Raw genomic sequence first — 25,639 nt, 5'->3', positions numbered from 1 at the left:
CTCCAGTTACAGCTGCAACCAACCAGCACTACAGGGCGGGAGCAGTTTGCTCAAACTCTTACATGTTGCTTGAGCATTTAGTTGTAGTTATTGAATAAAGACAGGTATTATTTACTCAAAGCTCCTGAAACATAAATCTTCAAAGATTGATGCAAATTATGTTTCAAGTACAACACTCTCACTAGAAATTACTTGAAAATTATAGTCTTAGCTCCTCCGCACATCAAAACAGCATTTTCCTAATGTATCTGACTATGTACTCTGAAAGGATTGTTTAAAAGAAATTAAGATGAAGCCATCCTGAATAAGATCTCAGTATCATCTACACAAACCCCACCCAAAGGTCTCATTTCTCACTTCCACATAGGTGTTCAGATGGCTTAAGCTGGGTCTTGGTTTCTTATGACACGGGGGTGGGAAGAATTGTGGATAGATCAATGTAGCAAATATAAACCTAGTGTATTTGCTATGTAGGAATCCTAGAAATAAATAAATTGATATATATAGTCCCACCCTTATGAAGCTAAGCCGTTCCATTTACAACTGCATAAAAAATAAAATGAGAGATACATTTAACAAAAGTTTACAAGATTTGTACATTGAATATTTTGAAGTATCACCAAAAAAATTTTAAAATATCTTCATATATGGAAGGCATCCCATGATCATGCAATGGTAGAAAATATTGTTAAAAATGTTAAGACTTCCCAAAGTAATCTACATATTTAATGGAATCCCTATCAAAATTCCAGCTGACTTCTTTGCAAAAATTGAAAAACTGATCCCAAAATTCATATTGAAAGCAAGGGACCCAGGTCAGCCAAAACAATCTTGAAAAAGAAGAGCAAATTTGGAGGACTCACTCAAAGGTTACAGCAAATCTATAGCACTCAAGTCATTATGCTTCTGTCATAAGTTTGGATGCAGAAATCTATGAGACACAATAAAAAATCCTGGGGGGAATCTTACATTTACAGTCAGTTTTCCAGAAATGTGCCAACAACACTCCATTGAAAGTATAGTCTATCCAACAAATGGAGCAGAGACACCTGGGTATCTGAAGGCAAAAGAATGAATCTGGAATCTGGACCCCGTATTTTATATAACAAATATTAATTCAAAATTGATCACAGACAGAAACGTAAAAACTAAATATATGAACTTTCTAAAAGAAGACATAGTATGAATCTTTGTGGTCATAGGATAGGCTATGGCTTCCTAGATACAATACCAAGAGCACAAGTGATAAAACAAAATAGATAAAATGGACTTCATCAAATTAAAATCATTTGTTACAAAGGACAACATCAAGAGTGTGAAATGAAAGGGGAAAGGGGTAGCTCAAATGATAGAGTGCGTACTAAGGAAGAAAAACAAAATGAATAAATCTAATTACCTCCCCTATAAAGAAATTGTTTTAATGTTTAAAAAAATTAAAGTGAAATGACAATCTGCAGAATAGGAGAAAAATCTTGCAAAGCATACATCTAATAAGAGACTAGTATCCAGGATATAAAACAAATGCTTACAACTGAACAATACAAAGAAAATCGACCCAATTTTTTAATTTGCCAAGGATTTAAATAGATACACAATTGGCCAATAAGCATCTGAAAAGATGGTCAGCATCACTAGCGAAATCAAAATCAAAATGAGATCTCATTTTAAACTCACTAGGATGGTTATAATCAAAACATGGACAATAACAAGTGTCAATCAGGAGGCAGAGAAATGGATACCCTCAATATGCAGCCGTTGGAAAGGGGCAATGGTGCAGCTTCTTTGGAAGAGCCCGATGTTTCCTCAAAAGGTTAGAGTTATGTGGCTGAGCAATTCCACTCCTACATGTAGAGTCATCCTTCAGTGTCCTCGGGGGGTTGGTTTCAGGAACCCCCACCCTGGATACCATAATCCAAGGATGATCAAGTCCCTTTGCAATCAGCCATCTTGGTCCATGAAGTGGAAACTACAGATATGGTGGGCCAACTGTACAGCCAACAGAATGGAAATGTATTCTCACAAAAACTTGCACATCAATATTCATAGCAGTATCATTCAGAGTAGCTAAAAGTCACTAAAAATATCCATCCATCAATGAATGGATAAACAAAATTACCAAGAATAGTCCCACAAACTTTTGGTAATTGAATCTTTGACAAAGGAGGTGAGAACATACAATTGAGCAAAGACAGCCTCTTCAGCAAATGGTGCAGGGAAAACTGCACAGCTGCATGTAAATCAATGAAGTTAGACTACCCCCTCACAACATACAAAAAAATGAATTCAAAATGGCTTAAAGACTAAAAATTGTAGACAAGACACTATAAACCTCTTAGAAGAAGACATAGGCAAAACATCTGACATATATCTCAACAATATTTTCCAAGAGCAGTCTACTATAGCAATAGAAATACAAGCAAAAATATACAAGTGGGTTCTAATTAAACTTACAAGCTTTTGCACAGAAAAGAAAACAAAAATTAAAGCAAAAAGACAACCTATGGAGTGGGAGAAAATAGTTGCATTAAATGAAAGTGACAAGGGCTTAATTCCCAGAATATGTAAACAGCTTTTACACTTGATAAAAAAGAAAAACAAACAATTCAATCCAAAAATGGGCAGAAGACCTAAAGAAACATTTCTCCAATGAAGACATACAAATGGCCAATAGGCACATGAAAAAATGCTCAATATCATTATCAGAGAAATGCAAATCAAAACTGCAAACAAGTATCACCTTTCACCAGTCAGAATAGCCATCATTCAGAAGTTCATAGACACTAAATGCTGGAGAGGCTGTGGAGAATTGGGAACACTCCTACACTGTGGTGGGAATGCAGTTTGGTGGAGCCATTGTGGAAAACTGTATAGAGGTTCCTCAAAAGACAAAACCTTGGGGGCCCAGATGACACAGCAATCCCACTCCAGGGCATATATCCGAAAGGAAATGTAATTCAAAAAGACAGTTTCACCCCAATGTTCACAGCAGCATTATTTACAATATCAAGACATGGAAACAACCTAAATGTCCACTGACAGACGACTGGATAAAGAGGTTGTAGTATATATGTCCAATAGACTACTATTCAGCAATAAAATAATAATAAAATAATGCCATTTGCAGCAATATGAATGGACCAGGAGAATGACATTCTAAGTGAAATAAGCCAGAAAGAGAAAGAAAAATACCATATGAGATCGCTCACATGTGGAATCTAAAACAAAAAAAAAAAACAAAAACAAAGGAACAAAAAGATAAACTTATCTACAGAACAGAAACAGACACAGAGACATAGAAACCAAACTATGGTTACCAGAGGGGAGAGGGTGTGGAATGAATAAATTGGGAGTTCAAGATTTGCAGATGCTGAGTATGTATACAATAAACAGCAAGTATATACTGTATAGCACAGGAGAATATATTTAATAACTTATAGTAACTTATGTTTAAAAAGGATATGAAAATGAATGCAGGTATGTTCCTATTTAACTGAAGTTTTGTGCTGTACACAAGAAACTGATGCAACACTATAAACTGACTAGACTTCAATGAAAATATTTTTAAATAGACCAAAAACGAAAAAAAAGGAAAAGGATATTATCAAACAAAAAGAATAATGTACTGATTCAGGCTACAATATGAATGAACTTTGAAAATTTATGCTAAAATAAGCCCGTCACAAAAGGGCAAATAGTGCCCTTTAAGGTGAACTGTATCTAAGCATTTATTGTACTACTCCTGTAAATTTTCCGGAGTTTTGAAGTCTATCAATACCAAAATAAAATGTATTATTCATTAAAAACTTAAAACCCTTCCTCACAGGAGGGCTTTAATTATTAAATGCAGAAAAGCATGTAAAACTCTTGGAACAACAATTTTCACGTCCACACACAGTCACTGCTGTCACTGCCACTCAGAGTGTGGTGCCAGCGCTGGTGAGATCTGCCTCCACTCGCTCCCCTGCAGAAAGGAGTGAAGGCCTGAGCTCTGACAGGCAGGGTGAGCGTGAACCTGAGTCATACACAGCCACGTTCCAGACTCTGCGTTACCCAACTTTCTTATACAAACTGCAACATGTAATGTAAACACTCTAGAGGGATGTATCTTACAACACAGGGAATACAGACAATGTTTTACAGTAACTATAAATGGAGCATCTATTGTACACCTGAAACATATATTTTAAATCAGCTATGTCTTTATTAAAAATTAAAAAATAATTTAAAAATGTTATCCCTTTAATATTCAATTTGGTTTTTAATTAACTACTAAACAGCTTAGAATATATAAAAGCATTTAAGTGTGATGTTTGTTTACATATTTATTTACTTCAGCCTCCTGCTAAAAGAGAAATTAAACAATTTTTTAAACACAGCTTAACAACCATAACAACAAAAAGGCAAAACTGAGAGTGAAGAGAAAATGGAGATTCAATACTTAAATGAAACCAGGGGGAGGTAAACTCATAAAAATGGATTCCATGAAGTCAGGGCAAGTGTTAAAGGCCGACTAGAAATTCAGCTGTAAGATTCTTGGCAGCTAAAGCAAAAAGAAAAAGATGATGGGGCAGGTGGTAGAGCGTGTGCTTAGTGTGAACAGGGTCCTGGGTTCAAGCCCCAGGGCCTCCACTAACAGATAAATATACCTAATTACCTACCCCCCAAAAGAGCCCCAAAGAAAAGAAAAAGAGAAATTTCTTTCCAAAAAAATCCTGATATTAAATTTGGATTAAATACTTTAAAAATAAAAGGAAAATAGAAAAGATGAGTGACACTGTGAACAAAAACCCCAGCTGGGCTAACAAGCTAAGTCACAAATCTAAGTGTGATAAGTGTCGGTTTACTGATCTAAGTTTTGCTGGGCTAACTCGTAAATCTGAAGTTCAGTGTCAGTTTACTGGGCTAACAAGCTAACTCGTAAATCCAAGGTCAACAATTGTCAGTAACGTGATCTGTTCCAAATTGATAAGCTTCAGTGTACTGATTCCTTGCTTTTTGTTGTTTGAGCCTTATTGGCTAAAAGCCCCATACTTGTAATTAACCCTATAAAACCTCATGTGCACGTCTTGGATGTGCTCAGGGCTTGGGAACAGAAGCCCCTCTGAGCCCGCTGGCATAATAAATCTCAGTACTCCCACCCTCTGAGTGCTGCTTATTTCTTGGCTGGCCTGTTGTTTCCGTAACAACACAAGCGATAATGCCCGTGAGATAAATCTGCAATGGCTGCTGGCAGGTCCCCATGTCTCATGTGGGAAAATCTGAAACATATTTCTCACCACTCAGAGTCATCCTCAGCCCACCCCACATCTCCCGCTGTTAAATGCAGGAACACACGCAGGGCCCGGCCTTTGCTCTCTCTGTGTCATCACAGTGAGACAGGATGGAAGGGGGCAGAACAAGCCATTCAAGAAAGACCACAGCAATTAACATCAAAATGGTGGAGAATTCAACCCCCAATAGGTCTTGAGGCTCAGGATGAAGAGATTTAACTTCTAGTAGATCCTGAGCTTCATTATACACCCATTGTAATAGTAACATGGTGAATAACACGGCCCCAGGCACCATGGCCGTCACAAGGCTAGCCACAAAAGGTCAAAGGGTGGAAAATGGCCAACTCCCTGGAATCCCAGCCCCTTGCCCTAAGGCTGGTCCTTCTACTTATTAGCATATGAAACCACGAAGCCCAAGAAAAGGAGCAACACAGAGCCACATCCCAGGAACCCCTCTCTCTACCTCTTCGGAGAAGGCCCACACTATTTCTGTGGAGTGTGTGCCTACTTTTAATCTGAGCATCAAACCCCCATACTTCGTGACGTTTCTCATGCCTGTCAATGTATCTCTCTGAATAAATCTACCTTTACTCAACACTGGCTTGTTCTTGAATTCTTTACTGCATGAAGCCAAGGAACAAAATCTGGTGGGGCACATCCCAGGGGCTCAACGGAAGCCTGGGACACAGCCCTTCTCATGCCCCACATATTTTTTCTTGTATCAACAGGACTGGGATGTGAAGTGAGGTCTGAGGCCCCAGCTAAGGGACAGAAGCAGCCTCCAGGTCTCCAATTGGTGGGCAGCCTCTCCCCCATCAGGGGCCATGGGGTCTGCCTGGTTCTGTGTGTTTTTTTGTTGTGCTGACTCCCCAGTCAGAGAGATTTCTCCTTAGGCCTGGCTCCACAAAACCCTTCTCTCCAAAATACAAGCACATCATGTCACAATCCTCTTGTTCAACCATGAATTGTTCAGCCAACTTTTTCCTTTCCCAGTTAAGTACCTAAATGTCCTCCCTGCCATCCCACCACTTCTTTCTTTTTGAGAACTCTGCACTCCCCACACACCATCCTGAACGCAGGTGCCTTGCTGGCTGGGACCGAGATGTTTCAGTCTCAAACATCCTGAGTCCTTTCTCTTTCCACTTGCTAACTTAAAAAGGCCTTCCTGTGTCTCCCACCGCTCTGATTCTGAACGTCAATAAATGCTCAGGTTACATTCACTCTGTGAATACCTCCCAGGTTTTGGCTAGGTTTCCTTCCCAAGATCTTCATTAAGGAGCTGCATCAAGAAGTTTAAAGGGGCTATTCTTACATTTGAGTGGAGGAGCCTGCAAGAAATTTAAATGGCTTTGAAGAGAGAGTTAACCAGGGACAGAGAGGTCGCAGGTCCTAGTCAACAGTGTCATGAGGCAAAATGTTCTTCAAAGGCTCAGAGTGGCTTCTGAACACGGAGTCGGCAGGGAGGAGGTGACAGGCAGTGAGTGGGGTGAGAGACACAGGGTACGGTCCCCCAGCAGGGGAAGAATTGGTTATTTTCTAGTTTTCCAATTTCTTACTACCTTTTTCTCTTATTGCCACATACCATTTCCTACGAATTAAGCATATCAATGTCAGTCATTTGGGCCACTTGGGAGAAGCTGCATGATGCCATTCACAGGGCTGGGACATGACAGCCACACCAGTCTAGGTTGAAAGACCAGTGGGGGTATTTCCATGGTAATCACGGGCATGCAGCAAACTCCCCAGCTTCAATGACCTCCTCTCAAAGTTGGCGCCAATAAAACTACCAAGCAAAATGCGTGATGATTCTGGCCAACATCTGTTTATTAGTTAAGTGCCTGTGACACCTGCCACTTAATAGGGAATGAGTACGATCAACGAGGCCCTGTCTACCTGGCCACACGCGCCCTGCCTTCCTGCCTTGGTGCAGCAGCACAGCCTGTTTAGCTGAGATGAGCGCCCCCAGAGCAGCCCCGATGGGAAAGCTCCCAGCTCTGCACGGCCAGACGTGTTCCTTTCCTTCTCAGAGCTGATCACAATTTGCTGTCGTCTGTTTTTATGTTTATCCCTTTTGTAACTGCCTCTCCTCCGGAGATTTTGCTCAAGCAGCACAGGACCAGGTGTGTCTTGTGGCCTGCCGGATATTCTGGGCTGGGAAACAGCCGAGCCCACATCTGGCTCTGGTGCTGAACGGAGAGAGCAGAAGGCCCAGGAGCCCATGCTGAACCGAGGCCCCTGCACACAAAATTATGGTCTGACTTTGGGCAAATTACACAGTCTTTTTTACCCTGAGATTCCTCATCTGTCCATAAAAATAACTGCCCATGGCACACAGAGTTACAAGTATTAAAGGAAATCACCAAATTCACAAAGTAGCCAAGGGGCTACCAGTGCATCCTAAACAGACACATGCTGCCTTTAAGGCTCTGACACACACCAAGCGTGGTGGTCGAACAAAGTGTACACTGCTAAGTGTCAGTGTGTTAAGTGCTTCATGTGTGCTATAATAATCTTCAGAACTTACAACAAGCCCAGGAAGTAACGAATATTATCATGCCCATTTCACAGACTCACCATCAGTTTAAGAGAGGTTACATTCAAGTCCAAGGCGCTATGGTGAGTAAATGGCGATTTCAACCTGAATATGGGCCCAGGCCTGGGCTCCATCTCTGTCCCATCCACCTGACCACTGCCTATGAATTCCACCTGTCCAATACCCAAGTTGAAGCCAGCCAGCTCTTAAATGCAATGTGTGTCACCGTTTGTCAATGTTGGTTCATTACCATAAACAGTTCTCAGAAAGCACTTCAGAAAGGAAAGTTGGACTCACATACCTGCCCACAAAGAAGAAGAATTCTGCCTTGCCTTCTCCTGTAACGTGCAGAAACCCTTCCCATTCACCACCGAATCCTTTTGTATGCTTCCTCCGTGTTCATGTTTACACATGGCTTATTAAAGTAGAAGTTACCTGCAGTAATTCCATCTCGGTTCCATTCCAAGCTTCCAGATTATCCATAATCAGGGTAATACCATAATTTTCTGTGAATGAAAACACTACAAATTGAATGAAAATATTGCAACCATGTCACTAAACAAAGAATGCTGAAAACAAGTCATCAGCGGCTGCCGCCACCCCCCAGTGAAGACAGGCCTGCAGCCATTCACAACGGTGCCCTCTGAGCAGACTCAGAATAAGAAAGGACAGATTACTGGCCCTAGATAGCTAGGTGCTTGTCTAAAGTATATATTCAGTCAGCCCAAATGTTGGCTTCCTCCCATATATTGAAAAGCATTAAATTCATGAACTTGAGATACCTGGCTTTCTTTAGATAACAAGCAATGTTTTATTGTTCTGACTACCTGGTCTTTGTTGTAAAGCTCCTATATAATCCTAGCTTCTCCCCTACTCTTGCGAGCAGTCCCTCAGAGTGTTCTGAGAGGCGGTCATCCTGGCTCGAGTCCTTCTGACAAATAAAACATAACTCTTAATATTCAGGCTGCACGTTTATTTCAATCAAGTCCCAGAATAGACACAACTCATCAATTGTGTAATGGGACACACTGGATCAGGAACCAAAAGAGTGTAGTAGTCCCTAAGAACTACGGCTCCCTCTTTCTTCCTGTCATTATACAATCCCACCAGAACTCATTACTTTGCTGTCTGCTCCTCTGGCAACCAAACTCAGAGAAGAGTCAACTCAGCAGAGCGTCCTGCTGGGGAGAACCCCTGCAGCAGCACTGCAGGCTGCCTGCCCTCCCGCACGCTCTGACGACTGCTAGTGTCCTCCGTGGAAACCAGGCCAACAGAGCTGTTCCCTACAGCTACAAAGTCCCAAATATTAAATAAAACCTTTCATTTTATACTATATGTTACATATATACCCATCTCTGAAAACAGCTTTGCCAGAAGCCCAAATCTTCAACATTAATCTGCAAAGGCAAATCAGGTCCCCAAGGGAAAACAAGTCTTAAGACGATGCTAAGACCTCCAAAGTCCTCTCCACGACCATAAACCAAACTGCCTGCAGGTCTGCAGCTGCAGGAGGCTACATGTCTGCTTTTAAAGCAACCCCTTCCTGCCCTCGGGTGCTACAATGCCCTTCTACGCCCTCCCATCTCAGGGTAAGAGCACCCACTGCAGAACCTTGCAGGGCAGCACTGACAGGACTGGACAATGAGGATCAGAGCTAAACTAAGCCTTCTGATGACACGAGTTGTCACTCGGTCACTTTACAGATGAAGATATATATAGAGAGAGGTGGGGTGTTATTGTTCAAAGTCACACAGATAAAAAGTGACAAAGTCTATAACTCTGCTCCTCCCTCTGGTGTGACGCCCCAACTGGGACAACCACAGGGTTCTTTCGTGCCTGCCTGACCAGTTCTTTCCTATCACTCATGACCCACCACAGGGTCTGAAATTAGCCTGCATTTGCAGCATCTTTTCCCTCCAGTTTCTCAGGAACAAGGCTGTTCGGGCCACTTTATGACTTCCAGGTCCCCGAAATCTCCGTGCTCAGGCTGCTCTTGCCTGTGCATCCGGCCCGCTGCTCAGAGGCTCTTCCTCCCCTGCAGGAGGACGTTTCTACTCTTCAAAGGGACACCCCCTTAGGGGATCCCTCCTCTCGCCCTCAGCTTGGCAGGTGTCCCAGGCCACATCGCGAGATGCCCCAATAGGACTGCATCTGCCCAGGTCTGCTAGTCAGACCAGCAGCCTCAGAGCCAGGGATTATGCCCAGGTCACACTGCAAACCTACTGCCCGCCTCACAGACCCCAGCCAGCAGGTCACCTGGAAGTCACAGCAAGTGCCCCACCCAATCCAGAAGCCTCTTCATTTCCCAGCACCACTGATGACTGGTTTCCAAACTTTGGTCAGTTTCGCACAAAACAACACCTTCTACTGTGTAGCGGGTGGTTTTTGCTTCTGCACCCCATTCTTACTGAAAACGTTAAGGGAAACCAAAAAGCCTCTTCTCAACCCTTTTCTGATGATACCCTCCCACCCACAATATACATATGCTCAAGAGATTTGGATCCACGTGATTTTGTTTCCCTTACGATAAGTGGCTCAAAACACTGCGGGATTATTTTTCCTTTGAGGGTATTAGGACTCAGTTTCTCGGCTTTAATCTGTTTTTGTCTTTGTCTTCTTTGTTCCTAGCAGTTGCCACCTCTTACTCCATTCAGCAGCCTCCCTCCCAACTTCTAGTCTAGGAAATCAGCTGTGATGAGGGGCACGGGGGCATTCACAGAAGATGCAACAAAGGCAAAAAGAGGCTATATAATTTGCCAAAGATATCACCTTCAACCCCCAACAGAGTGTGTCATGTCCCTGTGTTTAACTCTTATTCTAAGCAAGTTAACTTTTTGTAGATTATGTTTATAAAGATGAGAAATCAAAATACATACAAGGACACACATCAACTCTAAGATATTCATTAACTCCACTATTTTGTTTCTATTTATTTTATTTGTATTAAAAAATTAAGAACCCCTGCAACCAATATAGCAAAATGTTACTGGGTTTTAAATACAGAATATAGAGGGGTTAAGTGTGTCATTACTCATCCTTATATGTATGTTCACAAGATAAAATTATTTGAAAGTCTCTCTCCCCTCTCCCTACTCACTACTGGCTCTCACCTGAGATCCCAGACCACACATCTAACAACCTTTCACTTTACCCACAGCTGAACTCATCAGTTTTCCCCCAGAAATCCCTCTGCAGCTTTCCCTCCTCAGAACACAGCAGGACCATCATTTAACTCATTAATCCACCCAGAAACCTGGGCCTTACTCCATCCTACCTTCACAGACAGCTTTAAATCTTTCTTTTTACCATCTAAACATGCCTTCAATCTGTTCGCTTTTACCCACTATCCTACCGCTCAAGTGGAAGCCACCAACACTGCCCACCTGGACTCACGAGTCTCCCAAGTGGCCCCACAGCCACTCTCCCCTACTTGAGACAAATGGGATTGTGTCACTCCCATGCTTTTTGGGCTCTTTTCAGACCCACTGTTCATAGAAGAAACCCCAATTTCTTCACCTTGTGAAGGTGTTTGCCATGAAACTGTCAGCTCATGGAGGGCAGGGCACGCCCTCTCCCCTCAACCCCACTCTCTGGCAGAGCATCAGCTTGGGAGGACCCGCTGAGCTACATCAGCCTGTATCCTAAACCTGGTCTTGGGTTCTTAGCAAACTGCTTCACTTATCCATACATATCCAAGGTAGATAAGAAAGATTTTAGATGTTGAGCTAGACTATTCATTTGGGGATTTTGCACTGGCAACCTGCAAGTATATGTTCTAATGTTTGTGTCTTGTTAAAACCACACACAGATTAAAGGAGTATTTGTGGAATGTCTTCGGAGTAAAAGGGTTCTGTACTTTTACAGATTTTATGTTTTATAACATGAATAACCCGGACAGGATCACAAATGGAACCGCCTCACAAGTGACAGAAGACAGGTGAGATGCATATAGCAACAGGTCACAAAGATGGTAAGAGCAAAGTTGTTTCTCCAAACCCCAAAAAAATTCCTCCAAGAACAGAAAACTCAGAATTTTGAAAGTAAAATACTATCATATAAGGAAAGAAAATAAATAATCCTCTTCATCAGGGTTTCAAGATCTGACTGCAGAGTTATTAGCAGGCTATACTGAATCCTAGCACAGAAAAATCAGATGGACTACTGGTGAGTAAGTTCCAGGAAAACGGCAGTAATTCCTCCACTTGAAAGAGGACACACACTCACTTGTTCAAGGTGATTGCAAACAACATTCTGCAGAAATTCAGAATATTCAGGCACCGCTTCTAGATGGTGATGACACGGAAGGATGGCTTGGATGCATGCTTCTAACTGAGTCACCGGCATTCTTACACTGCAGGGGGAAACGGAGGCCCTCAGCCAAGAGCAGAGATGTTCCTGTCATGTATCCCAGGTCGTGCCTCGGGGACTCAGTGTCCTGTAGCAGTCCGGCCCCAGGCGAGGACCAGCAGCGTGGCCCACCCAAGCAGGAAGGGCACTGTGCTTGAGAAAGCCCACACCAGATGGGAGCAAGAGTGGCTGGTGGGGTTTTGTGAACCTATGAATGCTCATAGAAAAACACCTGCATACATTCAAGTGATACAATTAACGGTAGCATTCTTTTTAACAAAATTTCAAATGTCAGTGGTAATTTTACCATTCCTTTTCTCTTGTCCCCTGCACTCTGAGACAGGCTTAGGTTCTCTCACACTTGCAGCTCTGATGCAATAGTTGTGAAGTTATTTTACTTTACTGCAAGTGTCTTCGCTCCACGTGTCACTGTGACTGTCGTCTCTTAACACAGTCAGATATCTTCCTGGATCTCTCCATGAGTTCCTTGCTCCTGCTTCTCAGATCCTGAGATAAAGAACAGGTGAAGGCACATGACTGGAAAAGTCAATGTGGACTTGAGCAAAGTCCTCAGTGACCCCCTAGGTGAGTGTTGACCACCCCTTAGCTTCGATTCTCAAAGTTCTGCCCAGGGTGACATCCAGACAGGAGGGAGTCCTGGGCCCAATTAAAAGCTGTGTGGCTTGGGTGCGGGGAAAGTTGCAGGAGCTAGTTCCATAGCCGGGACCCTCCACACCTCTGCTCCTCTCTCTCCCGAGGCCCCGCTGCCAAGTCCCCACGCTCCCTGATATTCTGTCCTTCTCTTCTACTATACTTCAAGCGCTTTTCCTCTTCCTTTATTCCCTGATTATCTGCAGCTGGAGAGATTTTTCCATCACAAAATCTGAAAAAATTTCCTGCAGCTGAAAAAGAGGTGCCAGAGGTCAATGCGCATATGGTGGTTCCTGAATAGAGCCCCTGGTTAGGGGGACCCTCACCAACACTCACGGGACATCAGGTATGTTACAGGGTCGACCACCCCCAACAAGAGTTTGCTGTGACCCCAAGGCACGCACAGCATCCCTGCTCACTAAAGTGTAGTTGTAATCCGTTATTAAGAAGCAAAAATAAAAAAAATTTCTCATGTTTCTTACTAAAATTATTTATGAGTTAGAAAAAGAAATTGTAAAAGAAAAGAACAAATTTGACTCCATGTTAGATGTGTTCGTTTGGCTTTAAACCTGTACCTTGTTTTCTAGGCTCCGACTTGATATCTCTGCACCTTTTGTGAAAAAAAGTTGCCTTTAGCCTGAAATATCCAGGACAGCCTATTCTCCGGGCTCTGATCTTTAAGGATATTAGCTCTTCTACACTTATGTACAGATGGCAAGTGGCAAAATAGATAATAACCTTTCTTTTATTTGGAGGTTTTACGGGGGCACCTTAATTTGACCCACCATGGACAGCTGCAGGAACAAAGGATTCCAAGGACAAACAATTCGTACAGCGAGAAGTTTGCAACAACCAACCACATCCCCGCCGCTTTTTAGTATAAAAGGAGACTGAATTCTGCTTTGGGGAAGAGAGTTCTACTGGATATCAATATGCCATTTTCTGGGTCTGCCAGATTTTCAAATGAAGTCACTATTCCTTACTCCAACATCTCATCTCCCCATTTATTGGCCTGTCATGCAGCAAGCAGAACGAGTTTGGACTTGGTAACAAAATGACTGCATTAGAGGTAGTATGTCTCCACTGTTTCCTCATTTCCAGTATGTCACAACCTATCAATTTTATATGCTGTTTAACAACATGACAAAGACCTATTACAAGGAATTGATTCCACAGAAATAAAATTATTTCTACTCCCTCAAGACTTTTTTCTTTTCTATTTTATTTTGTTTTGCTTATTGAAAAGAAAATAAAAGTCAAATCATTTTATTTCATGTATTTTTATAGCTACATAATGTAAATACTACAAAAATATTTAAATTGCAATAAAACTTGTTAATATATTTGTATAATGATATATAAACAATCAATGCAGATTAGGAAAGGAGTAGATATTTACTAAAAATCTACTGCACATCCAGTCTTTTACAAGCATATCCTGGAATATAAGCTCTATTATCCAGGGGTCCCCCACCCCCATTCTCACTGCCGATTCCCTTAGTAATCAACTACCAAGGCACCAGCATAGAACCATGCGATCGCTATTTTAGGTATAAATGAATGAATTAGCTCATTCAATTCTAAAACAGAAACCTTAAAATAAATACTGAACTTATTTACAGATAAACAAATTTGGACACAAAAAAGTACAGTTTCTCCCCCAAGACACAAAGATAATAATTGGTAAAGGCAAGATTTGAACTAATCTGCCTGATTATAAAGCTAAGGTGGAAATCCCCTTCGACTGTGTAGGTCCAGCAGCACAGCCCATCACCCTATCTTTGTTCAGATCTGGCTTTAGACAGCCTGAGACAGCACCCCATTCCTATGGAACTCGAGGGGAAACGATAACAATAAGGATTTTATATTCAGTAGTTTCTTAGGTCTCAATTATATAAAGTGTCAGCAGGTCAGCAGAAAACTCTGGGAAATATGAGTGGGTCCAGAGCTTTTCGCTGATAAGAAACTCAATCTATCAGGACAGAGTGACCTTCCCATGAGTGGCCTCATGAACATAAATTAAGGCAGCTGAAATGAAAACTAGCAAGAACATGGAAGTGAAGCAGGAAGGATCCCTACTATCCCCTGCCCAGTTGCCTCTTCACCCGCGTGGACAAGATGGCAGAAGACCCAGGTTCTTGTCTAAGTTACAACATCATGGATTCTCACCCATAAAATGTTGCAACTCTATGCTGTCTTAAGTCCTTTACAACTAAAATATGATGACACCAATATCTCAGCGGAATGTCTATGTCTCCACTTTCTCTCTTCTATTAGGAGACTATATCTATGGCCACAAACAGAAATTCAATTAAAAACACCATGCACGAAGCCTGGTGAAAGTCTGTGTAAGAGACATTGTTCTCACTCTCTGTGAATGAAAACTCAGAAAAAGTGGACCTTCTCCCTCTGTAAGTGGGAGGTAGACAGATTGTGTGTGTGTGTGTGTTTGCACGCACATGTGTGTGTGTAAATCATATAAAATATATTCTGGGATTTGCACAGTTTTTTTTATGATACTATCATTTCATGAGGATGAGCCAACCTTTAAAGTAATTTGAATCTATTTTTCTGAGAGGCTCTTTTGGTGGAGGATGGGAAAGGGGAAAGGAAAGGAGGAAAGAAGTAAATGAAGCAAAGCTGTAAGAATACTGCTAGGGAAAGGCAAGACATTAATTTTGTTCCTACTTGCATCACACACAAATTAGGGACTGGCTTTCCCCCATGTCTTGTCAAGCACTGAGCTGCAGAAGAACAGGCGACAGCCCATTTCTCACTGAGCTTGTGACTGTATGTGACATCTTATAGACACAAATTATTTAACCTGATCAAACACTCTAGCAGCAGGATGTAATTCTCCTAATTTGAGAGACAAGAAAACAGGAAGTGAAAGACGGTATATAGCTTGACAAAAGTCAGAGGACAAGTAAACTAAAGAGGATGAATTCAAACTCAGATCTGAATGCAGAGTCTGATATTCCCACTCCCAGGGCTGGAAAATCCTTAACACAAGGTTCCCCAGCTCCTCTGCATTGTTCCTGGCACCAAGCATTTCCCATGGCGATGGTCTCCAATTCTCAGACACAGTGCTCTGTGCAGCCAATAACCTCCATTCGACCTTGATCATCTACCTGCCACGCCTACCAGGCTTCACCATACAGGCAGGAAAGCTGGATTTCAAGTGCATACAAAGCCACCCTGGTTTAAGCTGGACTGTTTATCAGCTTTTCCAGCATAAAGGCAGCCATGAAAGTGCTCACAGTTTGTACATGAGCCACACTACCTCTCTCCATCTGTCTCCCCACCTATACTACTTAGCTATGACCATTTTGAGAATCTTGGAAACAAATTTTTAAAAACAGAAAAGAAAGGATTCTGTAACAAGTACTTAATACTTACAATTTTAAATGAGAAGTTACAAAGTGAGTATTTACAAACCGAATCTGCCTTCCTAGGTGTCAGTTTTAACAGTTAAAAAATATAATAGCAAAAATTTCTCACTTAAAAAATTAACAAAAACATCAACAATAATCTGGAATAAACTCAAAAACAATGCCCATGTTGTACATGGAGAAAGTACAGGACTGTACTGAGGGGTAAAGTAAAAGTGTGAAAGTAGAGACATCAACCTTTTGTATGGAGGAAAGCAGTTTTAAAGATGTACGTTCTCGTAAAGATAATTCAAAATTACTAAAAAATCCCATGACAACACTTATCTTTTTTTTTTAACTTGAAAAAATTATATTAGAATTCTTCAGGAATAATAAAGTCATAATACAAGCCAAGAAATTTAGGGATCGAAAAAAGAATCAAAAAATTCACACTGTAATATATTAAATAAATTTTTACAATATGTAAGATATAGTGCTAGAGTAAGAAAGTAAGATTGACAGAAATAAATCATGAGCTCAAAAAGAGACTCTAGTATACATAAGTATTTTTTACAGGTGGGATTTCAAATTAAAAAGCAAAGTATTAATTTAATAATTGTCTTGTTACAATCAGAGAATACCTGGAAAAAACAAATTCTATTCCCGTCAAAATGACCACAAGAAAAATTACAGAAAATGATGTAAATATTAGAAAGTACTAATAAGAGCAAATACAACTCTTTGCTCATATCAATTCAGCTTCTCCTCACTGTAACAAGTACCATTATCATCTCCATCTTAGAGATTGAAAAAACCTACAGAAGAAATTTATACCATTATAAGAAAGCATTTCTAAGAATAAAACCCAAAAAGAAGACATTTACTATCTTAAGATTATTTTGGGCCACAACAATAATGAACCTACTGAACAAAATGAAAGGCAAGAAATGACAAGTAAAAGCTCTCTGATACATGTTGATGAAGACAAGGGGTTAATGTTCATAATACACATTGAGCTGTCACAAAGCAGCAAGAAGCTCCCCCACTTAAATGTTTGCAAAGGACAAAAGGGATCATTCACTTTTTAAAAGTCAGATGGCTAATGAGTGAAAAATGCTCAAAACCTCACTGGTCATCAAGTGCAAACTAAAATAATGAAAATCATTTTGCTCGTCATATTGGCAAATATGTTTAAAAGATATTATAGCTAGTGTCCATCTTTGAGACAACAAACTGTGAGCGATCTTTTGGAGGATGACATGTCAATGGATATGTAAACTCTGAAAAACGTGTGTGCACACAGGCTGAACTCCACTTTTAGGAATCGTTACATTTAGAAAAAATCAGTTCAAAAAGATGTACTCATCAGAACATTTGCACAGCACTGTTTACAATGGTGGGAAGAAATGCTGAAGTGAAATCATATCCAGCGATAGAGAATTGGTTACATAAGTTATTCTACATCTTTTCATGCCCCACAGGAGAAGGAATTTCAAGATTCACTTGAAAGCATCCTGTGATGTATGAAGTTGTCACATCCAAGGACTAAATTTCCAGAAACCTTAGCTAAAGGAATACTCATACAAGATCACAGGAATGTTTGTACAAGAAGGATGCCAGTCAAACACCCTTTCTGACAGTGGAAAATGGAGAAAACTTAAGTGTTCACCATCAAGACAATGATGCGGTAAATCACGGAGAGCTGTGGGCACTAAAGTTGCAGCGTTTCAGCGTGGTCCATGGCCTTGTCCACAGTACTCTCCCACGAAAGGTGTCGTTACACAAGAGACCAAACCTGCACATCAGGAGACCCCTTTACTCTATCTGAAAGGACCGGGTGAGTCTGGAGTGGGAGGAGGTCTATGATATATACGTTAGTGAATAAACCGAGCTACAGAAAACATATAGTATGGCCTTATTTTTCAATAAAGCATATATACACACACATATACATAGATTTCTCATATACGTGTATGTATGTGTGTATATATATATGACAAAGGCATAAAGGTCATGAAATATATACTCCACATTGTCAGCAGCTTTTACTCTCAGGAAAAAAGGGGAAGGGAAGTAGGGGACTTTCGGTACCACCACAGTTCTCTTTTCAGAATTTCAATTAAGTATACTTGGAATTTAAAAGTTTACTTAAATACAAAGTAAAATGGACGATGACTCCACAAAACAGAATGCTATACTGGTCATTAAAAATCATGTCAGGGGAGATAGAATATTGTAGAAAAATGTGTAATAAGCCGAATGGAAAATGGAGGTCTCCACACAGTAAACAGGCACACAGTGCTCACTGGTTTTTATGACAGAGCTGATACACACTGATGAAAAGAACAGAAAATAGATGTTAAAGTGTTAATTATTATCTTTGAGTACTGGGACCAGGATAGACCCTTTTGACTCTTTTTTCAGACTTTTATATTAAATACACATTATTTTTCATCTGAAAAATGCATTTTTAGATGTCTAGTACCACACATTGGAAAAAATACATGAGTAGTTACAGAAACAAATAACTAGGAGACACCGCAGCACCGTCACACAGTGTAGAAAGGGCGATCCTGAATAACACCACGCAGTTACATAAGGACCCACAAAGTGAGAGCACCTGCTGTAACAGGACGCGGCTCCCTTCCATTTGTCAGTTGTGTCTTCAGGGCTGAGGCATTTCTGAGCACGGCCAGTGTCAGTGCTGGTGTCTGGATGGATGCCACTGGAGGTGAGGGCACCTGCAAGCCGAGAGGAAGAACAGAAGTAATCCTCTGCTTTTTCTGTCTTGTTTCTTTGTTACTTTTAAAGAGAGGCGTAAATAAGATAAACTGAACCTTCCTTACTGAAATTTCACTAATGAAGCCATTTTTAAAGTGTTCACAACTTATATTCTGCCTATAACTGTCTTTTCAAAAAAGCCTCATATTTATTAAATGTTAATTAACTCAGTTAATTAACTACATGTTGAAACCTTTTAAAAAACATGAAATGCACTACGTGAAAGCACCACACATGCAGTGACTAGCTCAGCTGTCTTTACGGCAGTGCAGTCAGCCCCCACCATCCCGAGACCCTGAACTCCTGATGCTGGGAAGAGAGCACGCTGCTTCCTCAGATGGAGAGAAACGGTAAAAGCATTTTCTGAAATCTACAGCACTGACAAAACATAACTGCTTAATCCCAGGCTCCTTGGAGGCTGTCATTTTCCATTTCTGGCCAACACCCGTCAATGAGCAGAACCACCCCATTCCCGAGTCATGGGACTCACGTGGGCAGCAGTTTTGGAGAAATTTCCAGTTATAGAATGTTAACCAACTATACATAAAACTCTGAAAAAGAAAAGATGCAATACTCAGATTTTGGAAGACACTCAAAATATTCTCCTAAGTCTTAGTATTTGGAAAGGCTGGGCTTCTCCTAAGCCACTTATTTATTTCACAGCCAGTGAGCATCTCCCACAAACCCTGCTTCCCTGTGTGTGCTGGGAGCCTCAGGAACATTGATGCTGTCTATCTTATAAGTCACAAGGCAGAGGCGTGTGTCTCACGCCTGCAACTCTCACACAGGCTCAATTCCGAGCCTCAATTTGTGAACTTGGCCCCATTTTCTCACCTGTTTATTTGGTATCTGTTCTTCTGTAAGCTGCCTGAAGTGCTTCTTGGAACAAGTCAGAAGAATGAGTGGGTAGAGAAATGGACAGATGGACAGGTGAGAGATGGGCAGACAAACAGGGAGACTCCAAGAGAAGGGGAGCAAACAAAATTTCCTATGCAAAACCCTCTTCTAGTCAAGGAAGAAAACCATCACGAAGAAGTGTGAAGAGGCAGGTGGCTTAGGACTGTTTCCTGGATTCCATCAAAAGTCACACCACGTGATGAGAGGGTAGAAGTATAAATAATAAAAGAAAAAAAGCATGCATGTTTGAAAAATATATCTACATTATGTACTTTCTAAAGAATAGATTTATATCAGCAAGGCTCAATAACACAATCTTTGGGTATTTACAGAAGTGAGAATCCCATCTCCAATCCGCAAGACATCCCTTCGGAGCACTGAGGGTCTACACGGTGCGATCATAAAGCCGTAACCGCAAAAGCTGTGCTATCCTGCACTTACGAGGAACGAGCAGCTGTGCTTGGCCTGCCCACGCGCGTCGTTTACAACCCACAGCACCTCTACGGGGGAGGGATGACTAGCGAGCCCTGTCTCTGCAGGAAAGAAAAAAGTCCGGGAGAGGCTAAGCCGACCTACAAGTTCTCCATTTCACAGGACTTGTCACTCCAGAGCAGGACTCGAACTCGGCCCACGTTTGTAACCACAGTACTACCGTAATTTATGTGCTTTTTGTGTGTATAATACATTTGTTTCTGGCATGAAAGTGTATTTAATAAATGATCGGTTGTCTTGTATATTTCATTAGCTCACAATCTTTATATTTTTGAATTGTACTCTTCCCCTGGAGAAATGAACGGAAAGAGCAGTGGTCAGAATGAGGTGGGGCTTCATTCTTTATCTGTTACCTCATCTCATCCAAGTCCCCAAGCAGGGAGAAGGAGCAAATGTTCTCTTCATCTTTTAAAGAGAGGGCTCCAGTGATGGTGATTTACTCAACTCCAAAACTAAGTCTGGGGGAAGGGCACATGCAGCAACGAGAGCAGTATCACCTGTAGGAAGGCAAAAAGAGCTCAGGGGATGGCTCAATGGGTCAGCCTGATTTAATTTCAATTGATAATTCAATAACACACTCTAAAAATACTAGCATGCAATGGATTTGCTCTTTCTTGACATCTAGCAAGTTTCCACAGCCGACATGTAACATTATCATGAACTAGTGAAAAGAAGAGTCCACAGACAAGGAAAATCAATGCCACAGGCAGGCTGAAACCCAGGCTGGAGGAAAGGAAGAGAAAGGGCATATTTAAGAAGAGGGGAAAGTCTGGGAAAAAGACATCATCACAAGGACTCTCAAGCGTCATCCAGCAATCATATAATCATTCTTTCAAGAGAGAGTTACTTAGGTCCTATTTTGTGCGAGATTTTACAAAGGGCAAAGAGAGACCACAGCGTCCATGGTGGCAGCAAGTTGCGGGGCTATAATACAATTCTAATCTTGGTACCTTGCACAATTGTCCTCAGTATAAAGGCAAAAATTAAAGTAAAATAATACTATGTAAACCATACACATTGCTGAAATAAATTAAAGAAGACCTAAATACCTGGAAAGACAAACCACGCAAATTCCTGGATCACATGACAATATTCTTGGGATGGCAGTGCTCCCCAGAGTGAAGCACACATACAACGTGGTCTTGATCACATTCCCAGCGGGCTCCTCAGCAATAACTGACTAGCTTCTGCTACAATTCATATGGGAATTCGAGGGTCTCAGTAACCAAAACGTACCTGAAAGAGTAGAACAAAGTGAGAGGACTTGTAATTCTCAATTTCAAACATTACAACTGTATCTACAAGTGAGATTAGAGGCCATTTTTAAGGTATTATTGTGTTTATCCTTATTTTCTAAATTCTGTACAACGAATATACCTGTTAGAATAAGAAAAATAAAAACTAAAGTATCTTTTAAAACATGCACACCGATTCATTCATTGGGGAAATTTATTTTAACTATAAAGAGGTAAACAAATATCTAGTGAAAAAGGACCACTTAAAAACAAGTCTGCATTTACAATTTTCATAAATTGAAAACTGAAAAGCACAAACACATCAAATTTCTAGGAAGACTGGTGAAACATATTAATAATTATTTTCAAAAATTCTAATTGCACAATGAAAACACAAGAAAGAGAAAATCGTGATTGACAGGAAACTGCGAACACGTGGAGAGCAAAGGCCTTGAAATCACTGTTCCTTTAACTCTGCTACTAGCTCAATAGGAGAGGAAATTCCTCACTGAGGGGACAGTGGAATCCCATGCATAAGATAGGATACACAGTACAAACTGCAGTAGTATCGGGAGTGAATATGTTAGAAGAATTCTGAAGTTACAACATTGCTGAAAAACTATAAAAACACTGACAGACAGATTAAAACACACAGTCATACATATTATATAGAAACATGAACTCTGCTCCCATGTTGCATAGAAATACAAACATATTTGTTCATTTATGGGCACTGATTACTTTATCCCAGGTAGAATATTTCAACTAAAACAAATAATCAATATTACACTCCTATTGTCAAATGTACTTGATAACTTACTCTGCTATGTAACCATATGTGTCTAAGATAGATCTAAAATTATTGAAAAAGAGCTTTTTATGGTTTCTTGAATTCTTCTCAAAATTCCAAGCTTAATTTTAAAATAGATCTGAGCAGTATTTCTATATTATCTTTTCCCTTGTGAAATGAACAACACAGTCTGTTGTCAAAATTCTGTCCTTACAATGATTCACGAGCACCATATCCTCACAAAACTGCTGGACAGCAAGTCACTATCCAGACACTGTGACCAAATAAATGAAACAGAAGGAAGACAGTGATCCTATTCTGGAGGGCTTATAGTCTGTGTCAACACTGGGGTTTTTACTTGATTGGTTTGATTGGGTAGCAAAATAAAATCAATCAAGTACTTTCTTTGAGCATTCTATAAGTCATGACTGTTTTTAGTGTCATTAGCAGGAAAGACTTAAGCATGACTTGGTTAGGTCAACTAGCAACAATCATCACTGGAGAGTGAGTAATAAAGAAGTTAACTGATAGCAATGCTTCTGCCTACATGAGACCTAAAATAAATCTACACTGATATCCGAAAGGAAAATAAGGAGATGAGGTCCCCAATGAGAAAACAAACTAACAAGAAATCAAAAAATGAAAGTCATTTTCATTAACGATTCCAGGCAGTAGTGGAGCATGGTGGTGAAGATCACAAATGCTGGGGACAAACATGAGGGTCTGAAATCCCACAGCACTAGGTAGATGTGACACTGATATTTCAGTGAAATTTTCTGCATCTCAGTCTCCTATCCATAGACTGGGGACAACAACTGCACCCATCTCCTATAACGGTCCTAAGAATTAAGTTATTTTATATATAAAAGCTTAAATAAAATACCTCAGAGTTTAAATAATACCCCAAAAGCACAAGAAACAAAGAAAACAGAGACAAATTGCAGTTCATCAAAATTTAAAACTTTGCTTCAAAGGGCACCATCCAGAAAGTGAAACAACAACACAGAGGAGAAAATTTTTTCAAATCACTTATCTGGCAAGGAATTTGTATCTCAAAATGAAGAAAAAAAAACCCTACAACTCAACAATAAAAAGGCAACTCAATTAAAAGGTTAATAAAGTATCTGAAAAGGTATTTTTCAAGGAAAATATACAAATGTCCATAAAACATAATGTAATGATGTTCAATAGCATTAGCTGTAAGGGAAATCAAGTCAAAACCACTAGGAGAAACCGCTTCACACTCACTACAATAGGGTATAATAAAAAAAAAAGCGTAACAAGCACTAAAGAGGACACAGAGGAAGCGGAGCACGCAGCCCTTGCTGGTGAGGATGTAACACAGCGTGGCCACTTTGGAAAACAGCCTGGCAGGGCCTCAGAGAGTTGAACATTTCGTTTCTGACTTACCCAGCAATTCTGCTCTCTCGGCACACACGTAAGAGAACTGAAAACAAATATCCACATAAATAATACCACATGAGTGTTCACGGCGACATTACTCATCACAGCCAAAAACAGAAACAACCCAAATGCGTATCACCTGATGAATGGGTAAACAGTGGGGCCCAGCCATAGAGTGGAATGTTATTCAGCAATAGCATAGCATAGAATAGTGACTAGGGCCACAACATGAGCAAATATTGAAAACGTTACTCAGTGTGAAAGAAGTCAGTCACAATAGACGTTTCCACTTATATGAAGTGACTCGATTTACATGAAATGTCCAGCACAGGCAAATCCACAGAGAGAAAAGTGGCTCCTTGGGGCTGGGGGAGGATGGGGAAGATGGGAATGTCTGTTTATGCATACAGGGCTTCCTGTTGGGGGGATGAAAATATTCTAAGATTGAATGGGATGCACAATTCTGGGCATAGAGTAAAAACCGATGTACATTTTAATGGGTGAATTGTATTAAAACTCTTAAGAACAAAAGGACCTTGGGCCAGTATCTTCCATAGTAAATGCAAATTGCTAACTTTTATTAGAGGAAAAAGAAACTGCTCTCAGCATGAAAGCAGGAGATCAGCAAATGTGAGTTAACCGAAATTGGACAAGAGCATTTCACTTGAAACAGTTGCTGAGTGTACACGAAATATTCAGAAATAGGAAAATCACCTTGACATCACGAGGAAGCATTCTGTTTCAAATACAGATCAAGGATTCGGCAAGCCCAGCTGCCAGAAATGACCAGAGAAGAAACCTGGTTTATAAAACTAGCACCAGAGACAACAAGGAATGGTGATGAGGAAAGCAGGCGGCAAATATCTGGAACAGTTCACTACAAATAATTTCTCCACCAAAAATTGAAAAATAAAATGAAAGTGATGAAATGCTCTGTTGACATCTCGAGAATGGGCTTCCTTCTGTGCTGGACTGTTCTGTAACCCCGATTGAGAGACTAAGGAGAATCAGCATGGCTCCTGGGGGTCCCCAAAGGACTGCCCACCAGCACGCTGACCACCATCACATCTGCCAGGTTTGAATTGCAGAGAAGAGACCAAGTTCTGAAAGGCACAGGAAATATTGACAAGGGAAGAAAACGCTGAGGTCTGTCCTGGGACAGAGGCCCTCTGAGCAGAGGCCAGAAGGCTGCAGGTGAACTGCAGTAGACCTGGGGCAGGAAGGGATCACGGGGGAGCATATCTCAATTCTCTTCTGTCTCTGCCTCCGGTAGGAGAGATAAAGCCTGCATCCTTCTCACCTGGAACTGTGGGTTCTGGCTGGAAGAAGTCTTACTGACAAGGAATGATTATTCAAGACTCTGTGGAAAAAGTCAAGAAATCGAGAGGGATTAGGGAGCCATCTCCATAAGCCTCTCAAATACTCCCATATTTATAGGGTATAATCAAAGGAAAACTTCGTTAACAGTTGTGAGATAGTAAGGAGGAAATTCGGGAAAGACAGGATGAGGCAGAGATTGTAGAATACACAATGAGTACAAAGGATTAGTGTATCTTTAGGGAAGTCATGGGGTGAGGGGAACAAGATACATTTTTAGATATGTTCATTAAAAAGCAGACCACCAGACCAGCCAGGTCCTTGTTTTGGGGATAATACATTATCTAACAACACACAAGCCCAGCGTTTATAGCTGAGGGTCTCGGTCCTTGCTTTACAACCAGCAGAGTGCTATCTAAAACCTCAACTACACAAGCAAAGCATTGTCTCTGCTTTTTAAGGCAAGGCGTCTGGAGTGAGGATGCACAGGAACTTGCTTGTAAAGCAGTATCAAAGCATATTTTTTCTTCTTAAAATTCAGAGGCGACTGG

The 25,639-nt window shown here is 40.9% G+C and overlaps 1 protein-coding gene across 3 annotated transcripts in view; it reads right to left on the bottom strand.

Moving 5' to 3' along the window:
- Positions 1-25,639, bottom strand: part of LOC140694685 (trafficking protein particle complex subunit 9-like) — a 78,420-nt gene that overhangs the window by 5,458 nt on the left and 47,323 nt on the right. Inside the window, exons 1-3 of one of the 3 annotated variants that reach the window (XM_072957820.1) lie at positions 12,458-12,657; positions 12,028-12,154; positions 8,239-8,309 (exon numbers count right to left, since the gene is read on the bottom strand). In XM_072957820.1, coding sequence (XP_072813921.1) covers positions 8,239-8,286 — 48 coding nt within the window. In that variant the 5' untranslated portion in view covers positions 8,287-8,309; positions 12,028-12,154; positions 12,458-12,657. Of the gene's footprint in view, positions 1-8,238; positions 8,310-12,027; positions 12,279-12,457; positions 12,658-25,639 lie in introns of those variants that run through there. The other 2 variants (XM_072957821.1, XM_072957822.1) reach the window with 2 other exon arrangements.

Source organism: Vicugna pacos, unplaced genomic scaffold (assembly GCF_048564905.1).
Source record: "Vicugna pacos unplaced genomic scaffold, VicPac4 scaffold_102, whole genome shotgun sequence".
NCBI classification, from domain to species: Eukaryota; Metazoa; Chordata; class Mammalia; order Artiodactyla; family Camelidae; genus Vicugna; species Vicugna pacos.
The sequence above is the reverse complement of the archived record's forward strand: the minus strand, read 5'-3'. Positions and strand labels throughout refer to the sequence as shown.